The sequence below is a fragment of the Simochromis diagramma genome, unplaced genomic scaffold (genome assembly GCF_900408965.1).
Source record: "Simochromis diagramma unplaced genomic scaffold, fSimDia1.1 OVJJ01000271.1, whole genome shotgun sequence".
NCBI classification, from domain to species: Eukaryota; Metazoa; Chordata; class Actinopteri; order Cichliformes; family Cichlidae; genus Simochromis; species Simochromis diagramma.
Window position 1 is genome coordinate 1,176,526 of NW_024386909.1, and position 12,630 is coordinate 1,189,155.

At 39.3% G+C, this 12,630-nt stretch overlaps 2 protein-coding genes across 4 annotated transcripts in view; one reads left to right on the plus strand and one right to left on the minus strand.

The window, feature by feature from the left end:
• prkdc (protein kinase, DNA-activated, catalytic subunit) overlaps positions 1-969 on the plus strand; it is a 31,422-nt gene extending 30,453 nt beyond the window's left edge. For both annotated transcript variants that reach the window (XM_040036245.1, XM_040036246.1), the window contains exons 85-86: positions 165-304; positions 559-969. In XM_040036245.1, coding sequence (XP_039892179.1) covers positions 165-304; positions 559-763 — 345 coding nt within the window. In that variant the 3' untranslated portion in view covers positions 764-969. The remainder of the gene's footprint in view (positions 1-164; positions 305-558) is intronic.
• Positions 970-2,740: 1,771 nt separating this feature from the next.
• Positions 2,741-12,327, minus strand: garem (GRB2 associated, regulator of MAPK1). Of its 2 annotated transcripts, none has more exons than XM_040036257.1 (6): positions 11,869-12,327; positions 9,864-10,004; positions 9,435-9,565; positions 6,430-7,617; positions 5,994-6,148; positions 2,741-5,862 (listed from the first exon to the last, which is right to left on the minus strand). In XM_040036257.1, exons 1-6 carry the CDS (start codon positions 11,987-11,989, stop codon positions 5,004-5,006), a joined length of 2,595 nt encoding a protein of 864 aa, XP_039892191.1. In that variant the 5' UTR covers positions 11,990-12,327; the 3' UTR covers positions 2,741-5,003. The 2 variants fall into 2 exon arrangements, with proteins under 2 accessions (XP_039892191.1, XP_039892190.1); XM_040036256.1 differs by having other exon boundaries at positions 2,741-5,865; positions 11,869-12,321.
• Positions 12,328-12,630: the final 303 nt, after the last annotated feature.

The following is a 12,630-nucleotide window of genomic DNA, read 5'->3' on the forward strand; positions in this document are numbered from 1 at the left end:
GTTCTGTTTTCATTTGTGGCTATTGTTGTTTTACAGTTTTTATTTGTGAAATTGAATTAATTTAATTTCCCCCAATAAAATGTTGCTTGCTGTTGCACATTAAAGACTTTTAATCTGTTTTTCAAATTACGGTACAAAAAAGTTGTGTTATTGTTATCATGCAGAACTTTGAGATGAAACAACTGAGGAAAGGAGGCACATGGACAGAGACTGTGAACACCAAAGAAATCAACTGGTATCCCTTGCAGAAGGTTAACTTTGCCAAGAGAAAACTGGATGGAGCTAATCCAGCTGCTATAACCAGGTAGATCATCAAATCATATTATGAAACGTCTAATAGGCTTTAATTAACGTTCTATGCTAGTACAACCCTCTGTTTTTGACATCCATAATGATGGAAAGTCCCAGTACTCAACTAATGGTAACATTTTACTGAGTGTGTTGATTCATATTAGGGGTCATATCTGAAATCAGAAACCTTTATAATACAATTCAGTCACTGTTTTATTCTCCAGCTTGTCTTGTTTTTGACTTGATGTTTTGGGTTTATTTTGTCAGTGAGGAGCTGAAGCTGGGTTTTGAGAAGGATGGTGCCTTCCCGGGGATGCAGTCGGTGGCTCTGGGCACTAAGGAGCACAACATTCGTGCTAGACTTCCAGCCGAAGGCCTGTCAGTGGAGAATCAGGTGGACTGTCTGCTAGACCAGGCCATGGATCCAAATGTGCTTTGCAGAGTTTGGGTGGGCTGGGAACCGTGGATTTGAGTCATTCAAAATAAATCACACGTTTAGAAACTGTATGCAAATGATTTTTATGGCCTGAAAGAATCCTTTGATGTTAAATATGTTCTCTAATGCAGTTGTGGAAAACCTTTATATGCGTCTTGTTCTTTTTTTTGCCAATTTGCTTGGCAAAATTGTATGACGTTTGGAACAAAAGGAAGAAATAAAATTCTGTGGAAAGTGTGAAATCTGTAACTAATCTATAACTATACACTACGGCATTCATATAGTAATATTTTGTTATGAATTCAGCCATGTAGTTATAATTCAGTTGCACAGGGCAGGTAATCAGAAAACTTTCCCATTAAGAACAGGAATTAATCAGATTAGAGATTTGACAGTTGAACGGGATAACTGATGATCACCCATTAGTTACTAATGGTAACTAATACCAGTCAAGTACCAGTCCAATCAAATTAGTTTCCTTAGAGCATTAGCCATTTTTTAAACAAGTTGCTGTGTTGACATCAAGACAAATGCTCCATACAAAACCTGGTGGAGTCAGGAAGGAGGCAGCAAATGGCAGGAACGGCTAACAATGCAACAAATAAGCACAAGTTGGCATCACAGGCCTAGTCATTGTTCATATGCAGTTGTTTTAAAAGTAGAGCTTGCCAAATTTGACCAAGTGTGTGTCTTTAGAGTGAGGTAATAAAACATGTTGGTAACAGTAGACACATAATTACATGAAAAATAGGCAAAACCTTTAAAATCTGCATTTATGTACACTTATTTTAAAAAGCCGGATGCTGCACAGTGCACCAGCAACTGAAGAAAACAGGCATGTCTGCTCTTTCATAACCTCTATTGAAATCGTTTATATGGATAAGGCTTGTGCAAAGTATTTTCAATAAATCACACTTACTTAAAGACATTCAAATTTAATCAAAGCTTTAAAAGTATGTGGTTTAGAATATGTAAGCCTAAATCACATGTTGATAAAAAGCAGAACTTAGGAAACCTTTGATCTGTGGCATGTCAGCCTGCTTAATGTACAACCGGAAAGTGCAAGACAGCAGAAGTAACGAAACAGCAAACTGTTGATAAAGGTGCTGAACACCTGATGCAATTTGCTGTCTCACTTCCTTTTTGCAGTATTTGACATGCGCCTGTATTCAATTTGCTATTCTATAAAAGATGCAGATAACATACACTCAATATCGATTACTAAAAATAACCAGTTAATCAGTTACTTATTGTCTCTATTAATTCTTTACAGTCATCTCAAATTTTGCCTGAGAAATGACCCAAATTATAAATAATTGTCTATCAGCTGAACAAATCATCAGTCGCACTGGAAAAGAGCAAAATAATGTTAGAAAGAAATAAACCAGGTGAGTTTTCTAACTGGAAGTTATTCACTGAATCCAGAGACGACTAAAATGAATTCTGACGTGAATTTTGGGGGAAAATGACCCAAGGTGGTAAATTTCAGATGGCTACTCTTCTAAACTGTTGATGAATTGAACTGGAACAAGCTGTAATTTTATGAAGTATGAAATTCAAATTTTAAATCCTCGAATGTCTCCCTGTCCTTTTAGCCTCTGCTCTGACTTTGGCCTTCTTATTAGCAGGAAATGTTGCAAAGTAAAGTTATATTTTTATAAATATATTTCAAGTAATTTTCTTTGTCAGATAGCATTTACAATGTGCTCCAACAAGTACAGTGACTCGCAGAACTTTAACATAGACATGGAGCCAAGTGGTGAAACCACCATATGTCACAATATTCTGGGGAATTGATGAAACTCATGTTTCTCCATGTCACAGCATAGACACGTATTTCCCTGGACAGGCAGGCTTATCAATGAATGAAGACTGACTTACACATAAAGCTCTTGCTGTATATCATATAGATTGCGTTAATCGCTCAAACTTTGTGATCAGTAGTAAAATGGTCATGCTCGTTACTACTATGAAGCCTACTACTGTTACTTGACCAAGAAGAAAAACACGAGCACCAGTTAATCCATGTTTAATAGATGATACAATGCAAAAGGGGAAACAGGGAAAACAAGAGTTAAAATGAAAAACAAATGTTCAGAACTCAACTTGTAAGTAATGATGTCAAACCCAGTGTCACAGTTATTTACCTTCTTTTTGTACAAAAAATTGCAACAGTTCATGTAGGCAGTGATCCAGAGCTGAGTGTGTTACCAACGCAGAATGAGCTTTGGTTCCGAGTGCTTCACAACGTTGGATTAGTCGGACAGGGCTAGGTGTTGGAGTGTTTTCACAGTTCATTGAATAATTGCAGAATTCTTCAAGTTAAATTGGCTAATGGTTTGGAATTATTTCTTTGGCATGCATTTTTTATAAATGAACACTGTGGCATTTTCAATACGCTTAATAATACCGTATAATACTCCACTGCTTTGCATTTCCTTTCCGTGGTCACTTTGGAGTGCCATGGCTATTGCATAAGACATTATGCTATGTAATAAGTTTCCAGGGACAGAAATCATTCTCCATAAAAACAGCGATACTGACACTAACTTAAAAGGAAATACAGCTTATTAACATTATCTTTTGGTCAGTGTCCATGGAGTGCGAAAGAGATTCGTAGGTATTTTCCCCCCGTGACCGAGTGTTATTTTACTGCATGAAGTTAGAAACCCGAGTAGAACCCACATTTTACAGAATTAAAAAAAACAAAACAGAAATTTGAACATAAGCTTTTTCTCAATAAAAAATAATCTCAACATTAGTAATCATTTCAATAAAAAAAAAATTATATTTAATTTGCACCTACATACAAAATAAAAAAATATCAAGTAAAATATGTAACACCCCACTGTAAAAAAGAGAAAAAAAAACTGTTGGGTGGGGGGGAAACAAAACAACAGCTATTGGCCAACAGACCAGACCCGAGTTGTACAAAAGCTGTGACTGCTGAGGCACCTTCATGTGTCAGCCATAAGAATGGTCTGACAAGAACTCTCCTGCATATTTTGCATCATGTTAAATTACTGCATAAATAACTCAATTCTGAATCAAGGGTATTTTTTAAAAAAGTTACCAATACAAACAAATATTTCATTGTAGTTTATCATTTTCAAGTTTAGCCTACATGCTTCCGTGGTCTGGAGAAACTCCAGTTGTTAGTGTATACTCTCTGACAAAAAGAAAATGTTACGTCAACATATCAAATGGTTTAAGGTCTCTGGGTTAAGGCGCAAAAAACTATTACTTCTGTCTCGCAAGTATTGTAGGTAACACTTACCAATACATACAGTGGAAACAAATGAGTACCCTTGCAATTAAAAAAAAATGTAGTGCATTCATTCTCTACATAAACAATCTCATCAATTATATTTAATGACCTCAACTGCTATATTTAATCTGAAATCTACCAAAGTGCATGATGCATTTAATTTTTCATTTATATTGGACGCCAAGATCTGTTGGCGCTTTTGGTTATCTCCATGTGAGTTTAAAAGAAAGGACAGAATTTGGTTAGATGTAACCAATTTCTTTTCAGGCTTAAATAACCCAAAGTGACATTTAGCTGAGACATTTTAGGTTACAATAAGCAGTGTTTAACTTCAGGCACACACAAAAAAGAGCTCTTGCATAGGAAGTGTCACCTTTAAACCCTACTGCAGATAATGACTTAGCGTAGCTAACTGTTATTAGCACAGTTATATTAAGGGGATGCAAATTCTGAGGGAAAACAGAACCCTGTCGCATTGACTACATGCAGTAATTAATTTTCCAAAGTTAACCATCTCCTGTCACCTGATACCAAACTGGGTTTTCTGTAATTATTGGCAGTTGGCTCTACTATATATATATTTCAAATATTTTCTAGTTCGTGCTCTTTTTAAACATTTAGCTATTCGCAGCAAAATTCTGTGACACTCTCCTTTAACAAAAGACAATATTGTCTTCATATAGCTCTCACATTAAAACGATTATGTGGATTTCTTTCAATTCCCTGGCTTAAATTAGTATCTGTGTAATGACATGAATAGGTCGTGGGTGTAAAAGTAAGCAGTTGACATGTAAATGTCTTTGTGAAAGTGCCAAATGATTCCATTCAGTTAGCAAATAGGAGTCATAGACTTTAAGTGGGCATTACCCACTTGTCTTCCCCACCATGTAGTAACAAGAAATAAGTTCATACTATACAAAAAGAAACTCTTTGTGGCTTGATGTGCATAGCATACATACTGAAGGCATGATGTTCTCAGCTTTACAGGAGTTTTTAAGTTACATACTGTTATATCTTGGGTCTCCACCCATTTATGAACTGCATGAGTTTCTTCACCTGCAGTTTGCTTAGCTTGAAGTCCTCAGACAAAATCTCCTCGGTGAGCTGCAGGAGTAGATTCCCATCAATTTTTTCAGACACGAAAAGAGAAACAATGTCATCTGGCAGGCCGATAAATTTCAGACATTTGGAGACCTCTTCAATTGAAAGGCCAGCCAAGCTCGATGGTGGCTGCCACTGTGTAGTGTGAGACAAGGATGGACAGTTAACAGTTGGAGTGTTAGAGATGGAGTGTATCTCTTTTGTTCCCTGCTCATGTTGAGCAAGTGAGGAATATAAAGTTTCCGGCTTACTGTCACAGACTGACTCTGACAGCACATCTGTGCACTTCTTTATGGCATTTGATTTTGGTGTTCTTGGTGGCAAGATCGGGCAGGAGAGGCTCTGCTTAGTGTTAGATGCATCTATGAGCTTGTCACTGTACATTTCTGAATTGCAGCTTGAAGATTTGTTGCAGAAAGGACTCAGAGATGCTTTCGGCAAGTTAAAGTCCTTACTGCGGTGTGCATACTCTCGGCCATCAAAGTCAACAAGGCTGGTTGTACAGGTTTTTGGAGTGCTTGGGGTTCTCTTTCTGGGGTAGCTGTAGTAACTTCGACAGGTTGTTGGCAGAAACTCGTCCATGCAATGCGAATCCCCTCCACTGAAATGATTTGGCCAAGACAACCGCGATAAAACTCCATCTAACGGCGAGCTACTACATGGCGAAACAGCCTTCGGTTCAGTGCTGATGGAATTAGCCCAGCTGCAAGGGTAGCACACATGGCTTTGCTCTTGTGGGTCAGTTCCTTCTTGCTCACATGTTCCACTGCTAATGGAAAAATAGTAGATTAATTTATAGCATAAGAATAGCCTCATACATGTAAACATAGAAAGGTACAAAACTTGATATCTTACAGCATTTGTTTTGAGAATGTGGGTGAAAATTTAAATTCTTACATGTTGTGGAGACCAGAAGAATAATAGGAGAGGGTTGGACTTGGAGACCGAGTTTCTTGCTGCCGTGGCTTCAAAAGGACAGGCACTGATGGTATCTGTTTCAGGCCTCGTGGTGGGATTGGTGGTGCATTCAAAAGACGACATTCTTCCTTCACCTAGGATGAAAAGAGTTTGTGTTGAAACAGTAACTAAAGCTTATGTTCTTACATTACAGTCATTCTTCAAAGAACCCTCAGGTTCAGCTTTTTATCTGCAACAGCCAATCAAACTTGTTGTTTTCAAGTAGTTTTATTTATTAATTTACTGAATAGTAGCTACTCATGCTGGCTTTTGCTGTAGTATTAAAATACATTTGTTGTGAGCACGGACGCCATCAAATCAACTAACACTCCAATCCTAAGACCGAAAACTCTAAAGTACAATAGATTATACTCACAGCTTCAGACTTTGGTGGGACTGGTGGAGGAGCAAGAGGCACATCAGAGCTGGTTATGGCTCCCAGAGGACAAGTGACTGGGTTTGTCAGTGCAGCTGTTGTGGCACAGTCACTGTTGAGGCCTCTGATTCCTTCGCTTTGAGAGGGTTTTGGAATCTGACTTCTCAAGTGATCCAACCACAGCTCCTCATAGGGAACATCCAGCTTGTTGAGGGTTGGTTGTGGGTTTGTGCAGTCCAACAGCTCTGGGAAAAAGTGTTCATTCTCTTCTGAAGGATGACTATCAGAAGGCATAAGAGCCCAATCTCCGCATGGCATACAACCCTGCAAGTTGACCTCACTGTTACCGTGCAGGTTGCTGCCATACACACACACAGACAGTCGGTGGAAGGACTGGGTGAGTTCATCTCGGGCGTAAGTCAAAGAGCTGGGAATTTGCATATGATTGGGACAGCTGCTTGAACTCCCGCTTCCTCCACTGCTACAACTACCATTGCCACTGCTTTTTTTGGGGCTTTTGCCATCTTCATTCCAGTCTGTTCGTACGTCCCGGACAGCACGAGAATAGTCATCGATATCAAACTGCTCCTGGCAGAACGCAAACCAGCGATGCACCATAGTATCTAACCACAACTCTCCTTGCAGCAATTCTTCTGGAACAATAAATCGTGGCATGGCTATATGAAACGGAAAATGGATAGGGATAATTTTATTGCTTCGCAGAATGCAGCACACAACCACTGTTTTCGTCTGAATGTTGACCAATTTGTACCGATGACCCTCCCTAATGAGGTGGAGGTCATACTGGTTGCGGGGTGGGGTGCTGGGTACTGTCACATTGACCGGGAGACGGGTTTTCTCCACGATGTTCCTGATGTTGTGCTCCCCGTCTTGCATCTGAAGCTCAAGTGGACTGCAGGTACTGAACCTGCCTTTGCACTGGAACGGCAGGCTGATGCTCTCATTGGTGCGATGGTTCATGCAAATCAAGCAAGGCATCTTGCCTCGACCGATCTTACTGATGGAGTTCAGCTTTCCAATCTTCTTAAAAATGGTGTTGAATCTTGATTTTTCTTTGAAGCTTTTGGCATAAAGGATCTCAGCTTGGCCCATTAACGTCAGTTCATCACCAGTGTTTAGTGTTATGTTGTAAACCTCTGTGTCTTCATTGCATTCCCCTGAAGCCATCTATGAAAACATTACATACATGAATTTCGATATACGCAATGAAATGAATCTATTTTACCAACCTTAACTTGGAAAATTTTAAACTTTAACTGGAAATCTACAGTTATGAAATACTCTTGGTGGAAGCGTTTAGAATTATAGCTACAGTGGGGCAAAAAAGTATTTAGTCAGCCACCGATTGTGCAAGTTCCCCCACTTAAAATGATGACAGAGGTCAGTAATTTGCACCAGAGGTACACTTCAACTGTGAGAAACAGAATGTGAAAAAAAAAAAATCCATGAATTCACATGGTAGGATTTGTAAAGAATTTATTCGTAAATCAGGGTGGAAAATAAGTATTTGGTCACCTCAAACAAGGAAAATCTCTGGCTCTCACAGACCTGTAACGTCTTCTGTACGAAGCTTTTCTGTCCCCCACTCGTTACCTGTATGAATGGCACCTGTTTGAACTCATCATCTGTATAAAAGACACCTGTCCACAGCCTCAAACAGTCAGACTCCAAACTCCGCCATGGCCAAGACCAAAGAGCTTTCGAAGGACACCAGGAAAAGTATTGTAGACCTGCACCAGACTGGGAAGAGTGAATCTACAATAGGCAAGCAGCTTGGTGTGAAAAAATCAACTGTGGGAGCAATCATCAGAAAATGGAAGACATACAAGACCACTGATAATCTCCCTCGATCTGGGGCTCCACGCAAGATCTCATCCCGTGGGGTCAAAATGATCATGAGAACGGTGAGCAAAGATCCCAGAACCACACGGGGGGACCTGGTGAATGACCTGCAGAGAGCTGGGACCAAAGTAACAAAGGTCACCATCAGTAACACACTACAACGGCAGGGAATCAAATCCCGCAGTGCCAGACGTGTTCCGCTGCTGAAGCCAGTGCATGTCCAGGCCCGTCTGAAGTTTGCCAGAGAGCACATGGATGATACAGCAGAGGATTGGGAGAATGTCATGTGGTCAGATGAAACCAAAGTAGAACTTTTTGGTATAAACTCAATTCGTCGTGTTTGGAGGAAGAAGAATACTGAGTTGCATCCCAAGAACACCATACCTACTGTGAAGCATGGGGGTGGAAACATCATGCTATGGGGCTGTTTTTCTGCCAAGGGGACAGGACGACTGATCCGTGTTAAGGACAGAATGAATGGGGCCATGTATCGTGAGATTTTGAGCCAAAACCTCCTTCCATCAGTGAGAACTTCGAAGATGAAACGAGGCTGGGTCTTCCACCATGACAATGATCCAAAACACACCGCCCGGGCAACAAAGGAGTGGCTCCGTAAGAAGCATTTGAAAGTCCTGGAGTGGCCTAGCCAGTCTCCAGACCTCAACCCCATAGAAAATCTGTGGCGGGAGTTGAAAGTCCGTGTTGCTCGGCGACAGCCCCAAAACATCACTGCTCTCGAGAAGATCTGCATGGAGGAATGGGCCAAAATACCAGCTACTGTGTGTGCAAACCTGGTAAAGACCTATAGTAAACGTTTGACCTCTGTTATTGCCAACAAAGGTTATGTTACAAAGTATTGAGTTGTATTTTTGTTATTGACCAAATACTTATTTTCCACCCTGATTTACGAATAAATTCTTTACAAATCCTACCATGTGGATTCATGGATTTTTTTTTTTTCACATTCTGTCTCTCACAGTTGAAGTGTACCTCTGGTGCAAATTACTGACCTCTGTCATCATTTTAGGTGGGGGAACTTGCACAATCGGTGGCTGACTAAATACTTTTTTGCCCCACTGTATATATTATTATATTATATTATATTCATAAATGTCACATAAAAATAGATGGATTAAATGTACCTTAACATTGAACATGATTTCCTCCATAACATATACCCTTTCAGGGAAAGCTTTGGCCACTTCCTCCACGCTGTTGAAGTACTGCACAGGCTCTTTGACATCTCTGTCCTGCTCGAGCAGCTTGAACTGACCTACGAAAAGATGGAAAAGACACGTCAATGGTGTTTTGCGCGTGTTTTGCATCAACACAGACTTACAACTATAAAATCACATAATTTATTTTTGCCTTATATATTTTAGTGAATAATTCTTCAGTTTAGGCAAAGATGCATCATCAAATATCATATTTGATATCTGACAATGCGCAACATATAAATACTGTAAAGCACTTTCAATGCTCGGATAGAGTAGAAATGCGCTTTATAAGAACTAGTCCATTTACCATTTACAAGACAAACTAAATAAGCATAGACTGTGGCTGCATCTCACCTTCATAGTGAACTGGGATCTCTATTTTGGGCCCAATGACATAATGTCCCTCCTCCAGACTGTGAGCAGTAATAGTCGTCCACTGACGACAGGAATGAATCAAGAGGTAGTCATTGTCTCTGAGCCCTTCAACCAGCTGACCTACAGGAAAAAAAACAAAAAAAACCCCACACTATTTACAGAGCAGAAAACAGCATAATTTGCATAATTACAACTTTAAATTAACCACAAAGTAAGCACTGAACCATCCAGCAACAAAACATCTAAAACAAAAAATGTTTATATATGTTTTTACCAGGTGGTGTCTTGGATGTGGGTCATGAGAGAACTATTGAACCTTAATAACTCAGAGAACAGGCCATTCTATTAAATATCACTTTGAGAAACACCACTGCTTTCATACCACTCTTTAGCCATACAGTCTGCTCCATTCAAACTGAGGCATTGGATTACCAAGCACATTTAAAGTCACTATGGATTAGGCCATTAGTCAATGACTAATGGCCTAATCCATACCTCTCTAAAAAGCATGCTCTATCATTCAAAGTACAATACACCACTTTAGTTCTCCAGAAAAGGCCAGGCATGTGTCAGGGAGATGGAGAAAATTATTCAAATTATTAATGATACATAATAGCAAAGTGCAGGGCACAGTCAGCATGTTTATTTTCAGGCATACTGAGGGTAACATAGTTTTAAAGATGCACTTTCAGACCCAGGACTGTATCAGAATCAGTATTTTTTAAGTATTCTGATTCTGATAAGGATACACGTTCAGACCCAGGATTGCATTAACATATAGTTTAGTTAGAGGGATAGTAACAGTACTGTGCAAAAGTCTTGAGCCCCCACTCATTTCTTTATTTTAGTAGGAAAATGGGAAATGGCTGCAATATGTGCAAACATACATGGAAATACAGGCTATAAGGCAAGTGCAGAGTTTGTACAACTCTAACAAAATTGAAAGTCAATATTTTATTTGACCACCTTTGTTCTTTAACACGGCCTAAACTCTAAGGCAGCCTTCTTGTAATTTCTTTACACCAGTTGCTGCAGTTCAGCCTCCACCCTATTTAACAGGTGGCTGTAGTCACTCCTGACTTTCTCTGTACATACTCACAATGCTCTGAACCAAACATTTCTAAATTGCATTCACTGCTCCATCAGACCTGATGCTACTGATTTTCAGTCAGGTTCTTGGTTAATTTGGTACTTTTTGTGGACTCAACAAAATAAATGGGAATCGGAGTGTATACACAACACTGGCTGGTCCCTTTAAATGATCCCTTTAAATTAGGTACTTTTTTGTCCTTGAAGAAAATGGTCAGATACAAGAACTAGAAAAACTTTGAAAAACCTTCAGAAAACCTGGAGAACTATTGCTCAAGACCACTTCAGAAAATGCAAATCTGGCAACTTCTAAGCAAATTATGAAGAAATTAGTGGTGGCTAAATACTTTTGCACAGCACCATAACATTATCATGTCTTAATTCTTAAAAACAAATAAATAAATACTTGTCTTTTTGTAACCAAAATGAAGACAATGATGCTTCTCAGCTTAAACAGAGCAACTAGGTTACGATTTAGTTATAAGATTGGCATTGTGACTCAGCCTGCAACAATACATCTATATATTTAAAAAAATGGCTTTCCAATGGTGGAGCTAGACAGTATGTGGTACAACTCATCAGTCGTTGCAATACAGTTTTTACTAAACCTGAAATAACTTCATTATAATGATGACTATAGGGTTTACACGTTTAATACCAAAAAAGGTGAGATGTGCACAACGGATGCAAAGGTATTACCAAAAATAAACCAAAAGCAAAGAGAGAATAAGAAAACGCTTATTTTGTAATGTAAACTAGATCACGCTGTTGAGAAACGGTAAGTCACACTGCTAAACTCAATCGCAAAGATTTGTTACAGCTTAAGTTTGCCTTTGCTGCTAGCTAGCAGCTAACAAGCGCTGCGCTGATGGCGTGAAAAGGTAAAGTTACTTGCCGTTATCCAGCTTGACAATTTGAGGCAACTTATAATTACTGACGAGTTGATCTAATGGTAAGGACGTAGTACTCCATGTAACTTCTTTTAAATTGTTGTACAACATTGATCCAAGGTCCATTTTGCTAGATTACATTAGCCAACAAGAGCTAGCTACGTGTAAACACGGTCACAAAAGGCTACACTAAGCTAACGCACTAAATAATGTAGCGACTCTCCGTCCGCAGTGTCACATCACGCATGGCGTGTTTCTTAATAATCTTCGCATTTTTTTTTCCTTTAAATTTGCCTACGTATCATAAAGAGTCGTTGTCTGATAATGTAGCAGAGCCATGTTTGTTTAACTACCGATGGGGCCAGCGCTAGTTTGGATCAGCCGGAGGGAGGCAGCGCGCAAGTCGCTCTGCTGTGATTGGTGGAGAGAGCCAGCGTAGGTGGGCTTAGGCGGTAGAGAACCAACCACAAAGCAAGGAAGCTGGAATAGTTTTCTTCTGAAGGTAAAGAATACATACTTTGGTAAACAACAGAAGAAAACCCATCAATACAACTGATTTCATTTACAATACAAGTGAATTAATAAAGCTGTGCTAGAGTGCAAAGCTTGTACTAGTAGGTCACTATCGTTTTTAAAAACATTAAGCCGGAAGTTGTAGTTGTTTCTGATAACTAAAAGACAACAAAAAGAATACCAACTGCCTGTTTCAAAGTGTTTTTACCTGGTGCTGCAAATCGTGATTCAATAAATAAATAAACAAATAAATA

Bases quoted from the DNA above. Each gene is read 5' to 3' on its own strand.
- garem (XM_040036256.1), bottom strand. From the start codon at position 11,989: ATGGACCTTGGATCAATGTTGTACAACAATTTAAAAGAAGTTACATGG. The intron at 7,618-9,434 runs GTACATTTAATC...ATGTTTTCATAG, and splicing joins AAATCATGTTCAATGTTAAG to ATGGCTTCAGGGGAATGCAA. The intron at 6,149-6,429 runs GTGAGTATAATC...TTTTCATCCTAG, and splicing joins TCCCACCAAAGTCTGAAGCT to GTGAAGGAAGAATGTCGTCT.